Source organism: Ornithorhynchus anatinus, chromosome 9, assembly GCF_004115215.2.
Source record: "Ornithorhynchus anatinus isolate Pmale09 chromosome 9, mOrnAna1.pri.v4, whole genome shotgun sequence".
NCBI lineage: Eukaryota > Metazoa > Chordata > Mammalia > Monotremata > Ornithorhynchidae > Ornithorhynchus > Ornithorhynchus anatinus.
In genome coordinates this window covers 34,399,722-34,415,634 of record NC_041736.1, presented here as the reverse complement: position 1 = coordinate 34,415,634, position 15,913 = coordinate 34,399,722, and the positions used below count along the sequence as shown (strand labels likewise).

The 15,913-nt window shown below is 45.9% G+C and overlaps 1 protein-coding gene and 1 non-coding gene across 3 annotated transcripts in view; both read left to right on the top strand.

The window, feature by feature from the left end:
- The window catches only part of ITSN2 (intersectin 2), a 125,393-nt gene extending 112,444 nt beyond the window's left edge, over window positions 1-12,949 (top strand). For both annotated transcript variants that reach the window (XM_029071732.2, XM_039913170.1), the window contains 8 exons: window positions 967-1,065; window positions 1,886-2,053; window positions 3,323-3,538; window positions 4,993-5,114; window positions 6,988-7,070; window positions 7,848-7,931; window positions 10,203-10,376; window positions 12,014-12,949. In XM_029071732.2, coding sequence (XP_028927565.1) covers window positions 967-1,065; window positions 1,886-2,053; window positions 3,323-3,538; window positions 4,993-5,114; window positions 6,988-7,070; window positions 7,848-7,931; window positions 10,203-10,376; window positions 12,014-12,171 — 1,104 coding nt within the window. In that variant the 3' untranslated portion in view covers window positions 12,172-12,949. The remainder of the gene's footprint in view (window positions 1-966; window positions 1,066-1,885; window positions 2,054-3,322; window positions 3,539-4,992; window positions 5,115-6,987; window positions 7,071-7,847; window positions 7,932-10,202; window positions 10,377-12,013) is intronic.
- Window positions 12,950-15,666: 2,717 nt separating this feature from the next.
- On the top strand, window positions 15,667-15,803 carry LOC114814464. Its single transcript, XR_003762257.1, has one exon. It is a non-coding gene; the product is annotated as a small nucleolar RNA SNORA7 (small nucleolar RNA).
- The last annotated feature ends 110 nt before the right edge of the window (window positions 15,804-15,913 follow it).

The following is a 15,913-nucleotide window of genomic DNA, read 5'->3' as shown; positions in this document are numbered from 1 at the left end:
GGCACTGTCATTTTCCTTCTCCTTCCAAATAGCTAGGATTTCAGCTATCTCTGGCCAGCCGCAAATTTTACCAATCCCTAGAGTATGTACATGCGCTCATCCCACTTCTGCCAATGCCTCCCCCCTCACTCCCCCTCCTCTGTTTCTCCAAAAGTCACCAATTAATGAATCAATCATATTTACTGAGCGCTTACTGTGTGCAGAGCACTGTACTAAGCGCTTGGGAGAGTAAAGTATTAAAGAGTTGGCAGACACGTTCCCTGCCCTGGGGTTCATTTATCTTGTTTGTATCACTGGGCCAGAAGAACATAAAGGATCGTCGCTGTAACCACGCTCAAACCAAGTACCCAGGAAATCCTTCAAAGAGAAGATAAAAAAGAGATTCCCAGTTTATCCCTTTCTTTAAAAACAACACTACTTCATTTCCTATCGCTTATATCTCTTCGGCTCTGAGCGTTTGGACACGCTAATACGCGTTACCCCTTTATAGCCTCACTTTAAAAGCAAACGACTCCAAAATTGGTTTACCACGGCAACTTAAGAGCTTGTTTGGTATATCAAGACGATCCCTCTCTCTCCTCCTCTGAAATAAATTTTTCATCCCCCTTCAGTATGCTGGTGGACCAGATTTTTGATTGTAAAAGACTGGGGGTTTGACCTTGAGCCCACCCTCCCTCCTTAGCCCTTAGGGGCAAGGGTGCTCTGCTCCAGAAGCAGCAGCCAGGGGAGGACACCTTTTGCCAAGGGGTATGCAAACAGGGAGCTAAACCAAAGAGTGTTTGACAGCCTTCGTTTCTTGACCACACAGATCCTTTGATCTCTGTAAAGGAACAGTGAGTCATGGCTATGAGGTGATAGCTTTTTATTTCTTCGATTAGTGATGTCATAACCCATATGACCCACAGTAAGCACTCAATAACTCCGATTGAATAAATAACCCTGTGAAATCTCCGGGTTATACCGCAGAAATTGGCCTCTGACCCTCGCTGTAAAGGAATGCCGCTCTCCAGCTTCTTGCTGAAGCCTATGCAGAGAATAACCCGCTATCCACTTCTCATTAAAAGTGTGAGTACTTATTTGTGTGATGAAGTACCGGTTCTTTAAGCTGTGCCGATGGAATGGTGGGCCAGGAGAATGTGCTCTATCGTGTGGCATTTGCCTTCCTGGCTTCCCTTCCCAGATCTTCAACTGACTTGCTTTGTGGCCCAGGGAAAAAAAACAGGGTGTATTTTTCTACCTAGAGAAGGCGTTGATAATAACTCTACCTTTCTCTTAGGTGGGTAATTAAGGATTTTGTGTGTGGGAGTGGGGAGTGGGGGTTGGCGTTGAGGTGTCTCGTTGAAAGACTCTGTACTAGAATAATATTTTGAAGAGAGAGCCGAAAGCGTTGGGGAGAAATGAATAACTAGGAATAAGTGAGAAGGAACATGACTTAGTAGATAGAGTATGGGCCTGGGAGGCAGAAGGATCTGGGTTCTAATCCCAGCTCCGCCACTTGTCTGCTGTGTGATCTCGGACAAGTCACTTAACTTCTCCGGGCTTCAGTTACTTCATCTTTAAAATGACTGTGAGTCCCATGTGGAACAGGGACTGTGTTCAACCCAATTAGCTTGTTTCTACCCCAGTGCTTAGTACAGTGCCTGGCACATAGTAAGCGCTGAACAAATACCAATTTTTTAAAAAGTGTGCAATGTAACTTAGCACCAAGAGATGGCAGTGGGTTGCTGTTTCTGTCCAAGATTTTATACGCATTCAAGTCTTGGACATTTTTTTGTACAGAAATTATTGCCAATGTGTGTGTGTTTTCGGAGGGGGGGTTACTGTTTTTGTATATAAACATCTATTTTGTGGTGTGATTAAAACCCACCTCCCTGTCCATTACCAGATTCTAGAAAACACACCGGAAAATCACGTAGACCATTCTTCTCTGAAACTTGCCCTGGAGCGGGCAGAGGAGCTCTGCTCTCAGGTCAACGAGGGAGTGCGCGAGAAAGAAAACTCGGAACGCCTCGAGTGGGCCCAGACCCACATCCAGTGTGAAGGACTTGCTGAGGTAAATGAGGGCAAGCCTGGCCTAGTAGACAGTTACCTCACCCGGGAAATCCATTTCCACCACGGGAGTGACTTTGGAGGCAGGGAGCCTCAGGAATCAATCAGTCAATTGATTGGTGGTATTTATGGAGAGGTTTCTGTGTTCACAGCACTGTGCTAAGCACTTGGGAGACCAACACAACAGAATGAATAGACTCGTTCCCTGCCTACAAGGAGCTGACAGTGTAGAGGAGGGAGGCTAATGCAGGGCTACTGGGGAAGCGGCATGGTGTAGTGGATAGAGCACAGGCCCGGGAGTCAGAAAATCATGGCTTCTAATCCCAGCTCCGTCACATGTCTGCTGTGTCACCTTGGGCAAGTTAATTCACTCTGTGCCTCAGTTCCCTCATCTGTAAAATGGGGATTGAGACTGTGAGCCCTATGTGGGACAGGGACCGTTTCCAACCCGATTTGCTTGTGTCCACCCCAGTGCTTAATACAGGGCTTGGTACATAGTAAGCGCTTAAAAAATACAATTACTGTTGTTATTATAACATGAAGTGTTGCTTCATACAGTCAAGAAAGGAAACTGTTAAGGATGATATTAGCCCCAGTTGTCACATTGCTTTGACTGTGTCAAACCGTAATTGTCCATTAGGTCAACTTAACCTCTCTGAGCAACATTCTCCCTTTCTGTAAAAAAGAGGGCAGTGGGTCTTGATAAGTAAGATTCTGTTTCTGTCATTACATTGGATGGATAGTCTAATTTGCTGATGTAATTTTCCATAATTCAGTAATTAAGAAGAATTGGGAGGCAGTAATGAAGAAGAATTAAAAAGGACAAGAGGTAGTGTGGTCTAGTGGAAAGAGTACAGGCCTGGGAGGCAGAGGAGCCGAGTGCCAATCCTGGCTCCACCAGTTTCCTGCTGGCCAAATCTGTGCCTCAGTTACCTCATCTTTGAAATGGGGATTAAAGCCTTCTCCCTCCGATTTAGACCTTGAGCGCTGTGTGGGACAGCGATGGTGTCTAACCTAATTTTCTTGTATCTATCTCAGCATGTAGAACGGTGCTTGACACATAATAGGCCTTGAACAAATCCCATAATAATCCCAGAATTGCAATCGTTTGATATAGAATTTAAAAATGACAGGAGGCTCTAGTTTACATCTGGTTCCCTCTTGAAGAAAACCCATTTCAATCATTTTACCCACCCAAAGAACAAGACTTTCTGAGGGCATTAAATGTATCACTTGGAAATCCAAATGATATTTGATGTACTTTGTCTCTTAGCAACTCATTTTCAACTCACTCACCAATTGCCTGGGACCCCGGAAGCTTCTGCACAGTGGAAAGTTGTACAAGACGAAGAGCAATAAAGAACTGTATGGATTCCTCTTCAACGATTTTCTGCTTCTTACCTATATGGTCAAGCAGTTTGCTGTCTCTTCGGGCTCTGAGAAACTTTTTAGCTCCAAATCCAACTCCCAATTTAAAATGTACAAAACGGTGAGTAATTTGTTTATAATGATTACAACATCAGGGAATCATAGATTGCCATGGTATGGCTCCGGAATGTTCCTCCTGCACCTCCCACCATTCATAAATCTCTTCCCTTCCTCCAGCCTAATGATCCCCATTCCCCAAGCATTTCCTCAGGTTTTCTGGTGAAATAGGCATGGGGATAAGTGAAACCCTGTCATTTCTGGGTCTTTTAATAAGCCTGATTCTTCAGCCAACTTCTGTGGGAAAAGGGAAAAGCAGGGTCCTATAAACAAGCCCTGCCACTGTCACTGGGGGTTTAAGTGGGGCGGGGCCAAGTATAGTATTGGGATAAATTCCCTTCCTGCTTATCCAGCCCAAACTGGGAGTTCCCAGAAGCAGGGTAGAGACTGGTCAGAAAGAACTGGAACTCGGCGGCTAGGGGTTGTCTGGATGGAAAGGAGAACATGAGGGGAATGTAACAGGAGCAGGATGGCCTAACAGAAAGACTATGGGCCTGGGAGTCAGAGGACCTGGGTTCTAATCCCGAATCCACCACTTGTCTGCTGCCTAACCGTGGGCAAGTCGCTTCACTTCTCTGTGCCTCAGTTACCTCATCTTCAGGATGGGGATTCAATCCCTGGTCTCCCTCGTATTTAGACTGTGAGCCCCATGTGAGACCTGACTGTCTTGTATCTACCCCATCACTTAGGACAGAGCTTGGCAAATAGTAAGCACTTAACAAAAACCACAATTAGATTATTATTATTAGGGGAGAGGGAGACTGGGAAATGAACGTCAGGATATTTGGAAGAACCCAGCTTGGTAGCTCTGGTGAGTGACCCCTACAGTTTAAACCTCAGTCCTGAAATGAGAGGTCATTGGTCAAGTGATGTGGGACAGCGATGCGGCTCAGCGTTTATGTTTATTACAGTGTTTATTACAAACTTATTTGCTCTCCTTTGGTAAAGGATATTGTCATTATTATCATTATTGTATTTGTTAAGCACTTACTCTGTGTCAAGGACTGTTCTAAGCACTGAGGTAGATCAAGTTAATCAGGTGACACACCATCCCTATCCCACATGGACAGGTGGGGGAGGACAAGTATTGAATCCCATTTTACAGATGAGGAAACTGAGGCACAGTTTCTTAAGTGACTTGACCAAGGTCACCCGGCAGGCAACTGGCAGATCCAGGACTGGAACCTAGATCCTCTAACCCCCAGGCCAATGCTCTTTCCACTAGGCCACGCTGCTGTAAAATGAGGGTTAAGACCGTGAGCCCCATGTGGGACAACCTGATTATCTTGTATCTACCCCAGCGCTTAACAACTACCGTCACCATCGTCATCATCATTTTAAAGATCTGAAATCTGTATTTTTTGGCCCGCCAACCTAGATAAGGGGCTTTTGTGTTTGAGAGGAGTGACTTCTTATAGCTCACGATCCCAAATTCTGTTGTGGCCACAATCCTTCCAGCCTATTTTCCTGAACGAAGTCTTGGTCAAACTACCAACAGACCCTTCCAGCGATGAGCCTATCTTCCACATCTCCCACATCGATCGAGTCTACACCCTGAGAACAGACAACATTAATGAGAGGTGAGCCCTGACTGTGGAAAACAGAGAATCGTTCCTCTCCAGGGCCAGGGGGAGACCTGGAGAAGCAAAAACAAGTCAAAGTTTAGTACCGTGAATCAGGTTTAAACTTGGGTTTCTGCACATTGTAAAGGAAGCAGAACTACTTCCTCTTATGCCCTTTCAGAACTGTGGTGGGTGTTTTTTTTCTTTTTTCCAGAATTACATGGACAAGGTGTCCCATTATAGAGAGTTCTCCATATGGAACATTTTAATACAAGTTGTCTCTGTCTTGTCAAAACGTGTGATCTAAGAGCTAGCCTTCTGACTAAAAATAGCCCATATGTGCAGGAGGTTTGTTTGAAAAATCATTTTATACATTTCTTCTCTGGAATAACATCTTCATATTCCTGCTGTACTGTCAAGTTTTCCCCCCTGCTTTCCTCAGCCCTGTCAAAGACGAATATGAGAGATTGTAGAAGAATCACTCTCCCTTTTCCAGCACCCAGGCTGAGGTTTCCTGAGCCCTGTTTCTGTCTGGTCTTCCCACAGAATCTACAATTAAAGAGATCAAAAGCCTTTCCCTCTCTAAGCCCTGTTAACTGGGGAAGCTTTCTGCCATCTATCCCTCCCACCTCTAATCTCTACAGGAATTATGTCTTTTCTGTGTTGCGTCTCTCCTTTCTTAGGTTATTCGTCAGAACGATTAGCTCATGGGTTTAGCTGCAGGTCATGTTGTTAGGAGAAGGGGCTATTTTTGTTGAAATGGATTTGAATATTAATAATCCAGATCGTGGTTCGGCCACCTTTTCACACAGAAGAGCCAAACGAAATGGAGCTTTTGAGCACTCGGTGTTTCAAGAGCCATAATATCTATGGCCCCCGCCTGATACGTGACTCCATTCCATCTTGCTGTGCACCGCACAATAGGATAACATCATAGGGCAAGCTGTTGCGGCCCGTGGGGGATGGGAAAATGGAGGGGATGAGCAGAGAACCGGGGAGAAGGGGGACGGGTGGCCCAACAGCCCAGCCTCAGGCTCTTTCAGTGCTCCCGTAGGCTGTTCTTCCCCCAGTGTGCGTCTTGTGGAAGTGGTCCACCGTCCAGCTCGGCTGGCCCACCGTGGCCAGGATGCCGCTCGCTGCTGGTCACGTGGTGGTCTGAGGGACTGAAAGCCATTCTCGCTTCCCCTGCCATGCAGGGAAGCCTGGGGCTGCCATCTTGGCTCCTTTTTGGCCTCTAGGAGCGGGACAGACCAACGCCTACCTGTCCGGCTGCTTGCATTCACGCCGTGGGAGCAAAGTTAACGGCCCCCTCCTCACACTGCCCTGTCTGTGGGTGGGTGACTCTACTCGAGCCACATTCAGTTCCAAGAAGAGCCATATCTGATGCTCAAGGCGTGGCCTCTCAACCCCTGATAAAAATAATCAGATCAAGAGTTAAGAAATATAAAGAAAGAACTTTGACTTTGGTTCCAGGGGGGTTTAGCGGAAATGACTAAAAGGAAAGAGTTTTATTTTCCCTCCACCCTAACCAAGAACCCGGTAATTCATTCATTCAGTGGTATTTATAGAGCGTTTACTGTGTGCAATTAATCAATCAATGGTATTTAGCGAGCGCTTACTTCGTGCAGATCACTGTACTAAGCGCTTGGGAGAGTACAAGGAATTAGCAATACAGCGGGAATTACCTGCCCGCAACAGCCTAGAGGAGATGAGAGGTTGGTGGCCGTGGCCATGCTGATTTGGAAGAACTGATGACTTTGGATATTTGAACCCAAGAGTGACGTTCAGTGACAAAAAGACGTAAATATTTACTTAGTATAGAGCTCTGCACATAGTAAGCGCTCAATAAATACCCTCGACTGATTGATCGATAAGTATTTAACTCTTGCAGGACGGCCTGGGTCCAGAAAATTAAAGGTGCATCTGAGCAGTACATTGAGACAGAGAAGAAAAAACGCGAAAAAGCTTATCAAGGTACCAACTGCAAAAACTGTGGTGTTTAACGTTGGTGTTTCCTGACTGCTGGAAGTGACTAAAGAGAGACTGAGGTTCAGGTAGCTCGGTTACAGGTCAGGGAAAAGTCAGCAATGGGAAAACGTAACTGCATTTCCTGCCCCACCCATCTCTCTAACTCCGAGATACTCCAGAAGCAGTGTTGTCTAATGGGTAGAGCACGGGCCTGGATGTTCGAAGAACCTGGCTTCTCATCCTGGCTCTGCCATTTGTTTGCTGTGGGACCTTGGGCAAGTCACTTCACTTCTCTGGGCCCCAGTTCCCTCATCTGTAAAAGGGGAACAGCTGTTCTCTCTCCTACTTAGACTGTGAGCCCCATATGGGACCTGATTAACTGATCCACCCCAGTGCTTAGAACAGTACTTAACACATAGTAATCACCTAACAAATATCATTATTATTATAATTGTTATTATTAGGTCGCTATGGGTCGGAGATGATTCAACAGCATAAGAAAAGAAAAAATTATTATTATTAATGAAACCTTAAAAAACCCCACTTAGGATTCAGACTTGAAAGGCATTCCAAAGGGTATTGGGGATCGAAATTTATTTTATATTTCTAAGTAATTTGGAGGTGAAAAGCATTACGGCCAATCCCACCCTTAGGAATGCAGGTATAATTCTAATGCATGAGATTTCACTAGCTAAATATTGAATAAAACAAGACAGACAGTAGCGGCTGCCTTCTATCTCTTTGCCGTCCTTATTTATATAGCCACAATTCTCCCTTTTGCAGCTCGCTCTCAAAAGACTTCGGGAATAGGACGTCTGATGGTCCACGTTATTGAAGCAACAGAATTAAAAGCCTGTAAACCCAATGGTAAAAATTTTACTTGAATCTTAGCTAAGTCATTTATATTTGCTTTATCCATTACCTTACCAACATTTTTCTTGAACCACCCCTCCCAACCCCCTGCTGCAATCTAATTTATAACCTCACCTCTCGCTGGACATGTGCTTGCTAATGCCAATAGCGTAAACCTCCCGGCTTCTTCAGTGGTTCCGCTTCTGGACACTCACAAGATTTGGTCAGTGACGTACTTTCTGTCCCCTCTCTATTTTCCTCTTCTCCAACTGGTCGTGCTGACCCAACCTCCACCCAGTTGTGGACACCGCTGTTGGCTCAGCCAGAAGCCAGCTACTCTCCTCGCCCGCTCTCACTCCCCAAGGGGCTCAAGTGGTTCCACTCATCAGGTATTCACAGAGGATTTCCCGCTGAACCATGCCAGTCCCTCGAGGGACAGGGTCCATGCCTATTCCCTCTGTATATCCTCTTCCCCAGCGCTTAGTATGGTGCTCTGCAGTCTTCAAACCTATTCTGACCATCTTGGGCTTCCTACTGATGTCAGCAATTCTCCATGTGAATGTTCTTTCAGCGCCTAAAAACAAAAGAGATTTAAAACCGAGAGCTTTCTGTCTTTCCCCCTAAGCCAGCTCCATTCCGTTCCCTAGCTCCTTTATTTTCCCAGTTCCCTAGATAAATGGGAATCATACCCTCTTCCATCCCACATGACCTCATGCACGGGTTACAGAAGTAGCTTCTTCCTCAGCCTCTCCATATATTCTCTTCTCCTCCCCTCCCCATCCCTAGCATTAGACTGGGCAGGGATCGTGTCCACCAACTCACATATCACAGTCCCCTGAGCGTTCAGTACAGTGCTGTGCACACAGTAAGTAACCATTGATTGAATGATTGATGAATTGAAGGGCAGTCTGCTTCAAGCTCTGTTCTACGGTGGCTTTCAAAAATCTTCCAATGGCTCCGAAGGCCTAGTAAATCAAATTAAGCCACCCAGCTTTCCAGAAAAAGTGCTCCGGCTAGAGTGCATGCAGCAGCAATAGGAAATGTTCCTCTGACAACGTGTGTCTGTATGGATTCAGCGGGCCGAGGGGTCGGAAGCAGTGTCTGAGCACACGCGTAGTGCGTCAGACACGCAGTGAGTGCGTCAGACACGCAGTGAGTGCCGTGACCTGACTTTTCTTTAACCGGGGGTTCTGCAAGCACACACTGCCCACACTGTAGTAGACCTGGGCGGATTCCTAATCGAGAACTTCCAAGAGCTCTCTACCAATTGGTGCCCCTCTATCTCCTGCCGTCAGCTCCCTCCGCACCCTGGATCTATACTCCTTGCCAGCCAAACAACCACCACATTTTCTTTATCGGCTCCTGCTTCTAAGCTTGAGCCTATGTTGTCCCCAAACCTGGACTCTTCTCTCTGTTATACTGGACTGTGAGCTTCATGTGGGACAGGGATTCTGGCCAACCTGATTAATTTGGATGTACCATAGTCCTTAGAGCAGTGTTTGATATACAGTAAGCACTTAAAATGCCATCATTATCATTAATATTACAAAGTCATCTTTTCCCCCCTCCTTCCGAACACCACTGAAAACTCACCTTTACCTTGAAGCCCTCTCGCCTGACTCCAGTCACTTCCATCTACCCTGAAAGTTTCTCAATGAATATCTGTTTTGCCAGAAATTTACCTTTTTAATATTCTTTTGTTTGACTTATTCTTCCTTTAAGGGCATTGAGGGCAGAAACCTTGTCTTCTAATTCCTTTGTAATCCCCCAAAGCAGCTAAGAGAGTGTGCCGAAAATGGTAGGAGCTTGATAACCATTCAGTCAATCAGAGGTATTTATTGAGCAATTAATGTGTGCAGAGCATTGTATTAAGCACTTTGGAGAGTACACTACAACAGAGAAGAGTAGCAGACATAGTCAAAGGAAGTGAGTTAGAATTAATGTGCTTTCATAAGCACATCAAGTGGCCTCAATTCATCTAATGACTTGAATGCTCCCTGCCTTTGGGTTGGTAAAATAACACCTTGAATTTGTCAAGCTTTGCCGGTCATCAAGTGCCCGTCGAATGTAGCACGCTTCACAAATGGTCAATCAAGCAGTGGTATTTATTGAGTGCTTACTGTGTGCAGAGCACTGTACTACACGCTTGGGAGAGTTCACGACCACAGAATTGGTAGACAGGTTTCCCGCCCACAACGAGCTTCCATTGTGGAGGGGGAGACGAGACGTGAATATAAACGATCAATAACATAAAGGAATTACATGCTTCTCTTGTGTTTTGTTTAGGGAAAAGCAATCCATACTGTGAAATCAGCATGGGGTCCCAGAGCTACACTACGAGAACCCTTCAGGACACGTTAAATCCCAAGTGGAATTTTAACTGCCAGTTCTTCATTAAGGATCTGTATCAGGACGTGTTGTGCCTCACCATATTTGACCGGGACCAGTTTTCACCTGACGGTAAAATGGACCACGCTCTTGGCTTCGGGCCTAGAGACTCTCCTACCATTTAGCCCGCGTGTGCCGTTGCCCCAGCCGCAGTCTCCCAATCCTCATTCCCGTTTCTCAGAAGGCCTGGCTACCGGGAAATCCTGACTTAGAAATGGAAGTCACTTTGCGCCCTTCTCCCTGCCGAACCTGTACTCTCTCTCTTTCTCACCCATAGGCAAGGAAAAACTCATCTAACTTAAACCAATCAGTGTGAAAACACAACAAAGTTCAATCATCAGAGATTCAAGATAATTCAAATCCACCAGTTGATTGAGTTAAAGGGTTTTTGGAGAAGGACTAGGTTTTTTTGGGGGAGGGTGCTTACTGTTGTAAGCACTGGGGTAGATACAGGTTTATCAAGTTGGACACTGTCCCTCTCCCACACGGGGCTCACAGCCTAAGTAGGAAGGAGTAGGATTTAATCCCCATTTTACAGTTGAGGAAAGTGAGACACAGAGAAGTTACCTGACTTTTCTAAGGTCATTCAGCGAACAATTCCTTCATTCATTCAGTTAGTCATATTTATTGAGCGCTTAGTGAGTGCAAAACACTCTACTGAGCGCTTGGGTAGTGTACAGTAGAATAATAAACAGACACATTCCCTGCCTACAATGATTATAACCCACGTCCTGTGACTCGTAGGCCTGTACTCTTTCCACTAGACCACACTGCCTCTCAGGGCTTGGCAGGGAGAAGCGCCTGAGTTGTTTTGCCCATGATTTTTCTTTCCCATGGTATTTGTTAAGCATTTACTATCTGCCAGACACTATACCAAGCACTAGGATAGATACAAGATAATTGGGTTGAACACAGTCCCTGCCCCACATAGGCTCACAGTCTTAATCCCCATTTTACAGATGTGGTAACTGAGGCACAGAGAAGTTAAGTGCCTTGCCCAGGGTCACGCATCAGACAAATGGAGCCAGAATTAGAACCCAGGTCCTCTGACTCCCAGACTTGTGCTCTTTTCACTATGCCACACCGCTACTCAATTTGACCATTGGCAGCCTACGTTTAGGACTCTGGGTTTAAATTATTATTTAGGTCTCTACTTAAACAAAGGTGGAGCAGTTCCCCACCAAATCCCATCTGAAACATTGCATCCACTAGTTGTAAAATGAATATCTCTGTGAGGTAAAAAGGGAAGACCAGTGAAATGCCAGAAGTGCAATATGTGCAGCCCTGGTCACCCTTCCTCTTGTGTGTCCTGAGGAAGATCCCTTAAATATCGCAGCTCTGGTTCCCTCAGCACTAAAAGGAAATCATTCTGCCCACCCCCACGCTTCTACAGAGTTGTATGGGAAGAGCAACAGGTTATATTATGTTTTTTATTTTCCACACCCTTCCTCCTCTAGGTTGTAAGTCCTCTGTGGGCAGGGAATGAGTCTGCCAACTCTATTGTACTGTACTTTCCCAATCACTTAGTACAGTGCTCTGCACACAGTAAGCGCTCAGTAAATTCGACTGAACGAACGAAGGAACGCACACAGGGAGCGCTCAGCAAATGCCACGGTGGATAAAATCGTCCCCTTGATTCTCTTCCGCCGTGTCTCGAGGAGTGGAGTTGAAGCGGGCCTCTTCTAACCTTGTTAATGTTGACTCGACAGATTTCTTAGGTCGAACGGAAGTTCCACTGCCCAAAATCCGGACGGAGCAGGAGAGCAAGGGCCCTACCACGAGGCGATTACTGCTACACGAGGTTCCCACGGGTGAAGTCTGGGTCCGCTTTGACCTGCAGCTCTTTGAGCCAAGAACGGTGACCTGAGTGAGGCTCTGAAGCCCAGCCCAGTCGGGCCGTTTCCCTGTCTGGAAACTGAAAATTGCACAGAATAGACTTCGCCTAAGGCTGAGCGAGCGTTCCGCGTCAACCGTCTCGAATTCCAGTTGGCAATCTATGCAAATGTGGACGTGACTGTATAGGAATAAAACTGTAGCCCAGTGCCTTTTATTAACATTAGCTACTCTCTAGAACTGTTCAGGTGCCAGGATTCCCATGTTCAGGGCCATAAAAAGTATTAAAGTAGGAATGTGGCATCTGAGCAGCCGTATACAAGTGTTACCACTTTCAGGCGTTACACTGAGGAATGGTTTAGTTGAGAGCTAATCTCATTCCATTTGAAATGTGATATCTACTGGAATTGTACCTTCTCAGGATGTTAATTTGCGGGGGGAGGGAGGGCAGGGTTAATTGCTAAAGGCCTTAGCACTTAAGGAGTCTCTTAAAATTCCAATATGTTGTATGTTCTGTCAAAACATCTACTGCACTGAATAGAAAATGGAAACTCGGTAGCTTTCCTTCAGTCAAGTTTTGTTAAATCATTCTCGGCAGAGACGATATGGTTTAAAAGAATAGGGGAGAAACTCAATTTCCTGAAAATACTGTGACCTCCAACAGTGCGGAAAATATTTTTCAGTTTGAAGTTTCCTAAATGTAAATTGTATGTGTAAAGTCCTTGGTTTGAAGAATTCCATAGGAAATGCTTCTTGAAGATTTGTCATCGCCAACTGTACAGAAAAAGAAAAATATAAATTTATGAATGGTAGCCTGGCTTCAGCTCTCGATTGATTTCTGCCAACTTAAGTTCTTCGGGATAGAAAAGGACAAGGAAGTGGTATGAGCTGCTTGGTTTTGAGAGTAACTGGTGCAGGGGATGATCACATGAATAATAATAATAAATAATTGTGGTATTTGTTAAGCACTTACTATGTGCCAGGCACTGTATTAAAAAGTCATGATAAATTAATGCCTCCTAGGTTTAGAGAACTGAACTAAATACAACATAAGAAGTCTAACTTTAGCAAAACTTTATGCAATTGGGCTAAAACTAATCTCCCTTTTCAGATTTAAGCACAAACTTTTTCCCCCATTTGGTAGGTGGACCACCTCAGATGATAATATAAATGAAAGTTCAATTCCAAGCCATCTAATGCACTTTAGCCGCCTCATTAGATGCTCTGGAAAGGTACGTGGTCACTATTTCTTCCTCCATAGAAAATAAGTGAAATCTTGAAATCTTCATGGTTTGTGGTATTTATTAAGTCTCACTGTACTCCAAGTGCTAAACACTGGGGTCTCCTGGCTGCTAAATGCTGGGGTTTTCTGACTCATAGCCCAAGTCTGTGCTTTTTCCGTTAGGCTTCTTTGCTTCTCAGACCTCTAGGTCAAAACTACTGGCTCATGAGACAAATGGGATTAGGGGTTTAGTTACCATGGGTGGTCAATTTTTCTTAGTAGGCCTCGCAGTTGACTTCATATCTGATTGCCTCAATCCATCAGCGGAATTTATTGAGTGCTTACCGTGTGCAGAGTCCTATAGTAAGTGTTTGGGAGAGTTAGTACAACAGAGTTCAGTAGACAGGCTCCCTGCCCACAACAAGGTTAGAGTCTAGAATGGGAGACAGACATTACGCTAACTGAATTATGGATGTGTACATAAGTGCTGTGGAGCGGAAGGTGGGATGGATATCAAGTGCTTAAAGGGTAATGATAATAATAATGATGGTATTTGTTAAGCGCTTACTATTGTGCCACGCGCTGGGGTAAATAGAAGGTAACCAGGTTGTCCCCCGTGGGGCTCACAGTCTTCATCCCCATTTTACAGATGAGGTAACTGAGGCCCAGAGAAGTTCAGCAACTTGCCCAAAGCCACACAGCTAACAAGTGGTACGTATCCAAGAGTAGCCCACATCCAACCTACAAATCTCCTATCGCTTCTCACCTTCAGGACATCTTCACTTGGATGTTCAGCCGGCATCTCAAACTCCACATATCTAAAACCAAACTACTTCATCTTCCCTCCACACTGTAAGCTCTGATATATTGTTCTCTCACAAGTGCTTAGTACAGGGCTCTGCACACGGTACGCAATTCATATGATTGATTAAATCCATGCCTTCTCCTAACTTTCTCATCTCCGTCGATAACACCGCCATTCTCTGTCCCAGAGCCCTGCAAATTTGGTGCCATCCTCAACCCCTCGATATCTTTCCGCTCTCACTTTCAGTCCACTCCCAGTTCTTGTTATGCAACATTTCTGGATCGATCTATTCCTCTCTCCCAAAACTGCTACCAATCTGGTCCAAGCTCTTGTCAAATTTCTTTTTTTTTTACGGTATTTGTTGAACGCATCCTATATGTCAGGCACGGTACTAAGCACTAAGGTAGAAACAAGCTAATCGGGTTGGACACAGCCCATGTCCCACGTGGGGGCTTCACAGTCTTAATCCCCATTTTACAGATGAGGGAATTGAGACACGGAGAAGTGAAGTGATTTGCCCAAGGTCTCATAGCAGACAAGTGGCAGAGTCCAGATTAGAACCCAGGGCCTTATGATCCCCTGGCCCTTGCTGTGTCCACTAGGACGTGCTGCTTCTTACTAGCCACCCTGCTGTAATTAGTATATTGATAATTGTGCTATTTGTGAAGTGCTTGCTACGTGTCAAGCACTGAACTAAGCACTGGGGTTGATACAGGACAATCAGGTTCCACATGGGGCTCACAGTCCAAGTAGGAGGGAACACAGTGATTGACTCTCCATTGTGCAGATGAGGGAACTGAGGCACAGAGAAGTGACTTGCCCAAGGTCACACAGTAGGGAAGTGGTGGAGCTGGGATTAGAACCCGGCTCCTCTGACTCCCTGGCCTGTGCTCTTTCCACTAGGCCATTTTCATATTGAGAGCAGAGTATTGTCTCGGCCTACTCCCTGACTGCTTTCCCTCCAGCCTCTCCCCACACCATTTGGTACCACGCTCGGCTTCAAGAATCACCTCCCTCGAACCGTCACTCACAGTCTCCCTCTCCACTCCTCAAAAATCTCCATTAGCTTCCCATTTCCCTCCACATCAAGCACAGCCCCCCACCCTCCCCTGGACCCAGGACCAGACATGGGGGATGCGGTTCTTGCTGATGGTGGCAAAGAGGAGGTGAACTGAACATTAAGAATGTTAGACAGTTGCCTCCATACTTGCCAGGGCCATGGGAGAGAGGAACCTCAGGCAGCCAAGTGCACGGGTGATGCCAAAAGAAGCGGGAGGAGAGGAAATGAGGGCTTAGAGAAGGCCTCTTGGAGCAAAAAACAGATTGGCAACATAATCCAACAACCCAGAGATGATCATTCAAGAAGATGACTGTGCCTTAGAAGCCCACACCCACGAGCACGTGCGAACGATTGGAAACCGCTTGAGCGAATCAGCCTTGGATTACGGGCTCATGATAAATCTAAAGAAAACCGAGGTGATGACCAGCCTGCACCAGGAAAGCCCCTCTCAGGGTCGCACCTGGAGAGTTCCCAGTACTCTACCAGTCTCGGCTACGGAGGGAGAGTCAAGCAGAGGCCTGTCCCTTCCATTCCTAGCTTGGCCAGTGGCTAGGGAGTGGAAGGCCATCTGCTACAAGTCGAAACTCAGCCACGCCGGGCAGCAGCGGCACGGGAAAGAGTCAAGCACAGAGACTCGAGAAGGAGGCAATGGTAAACCTCTTCCGGATTTTGACGAAGAAAACTCTCTG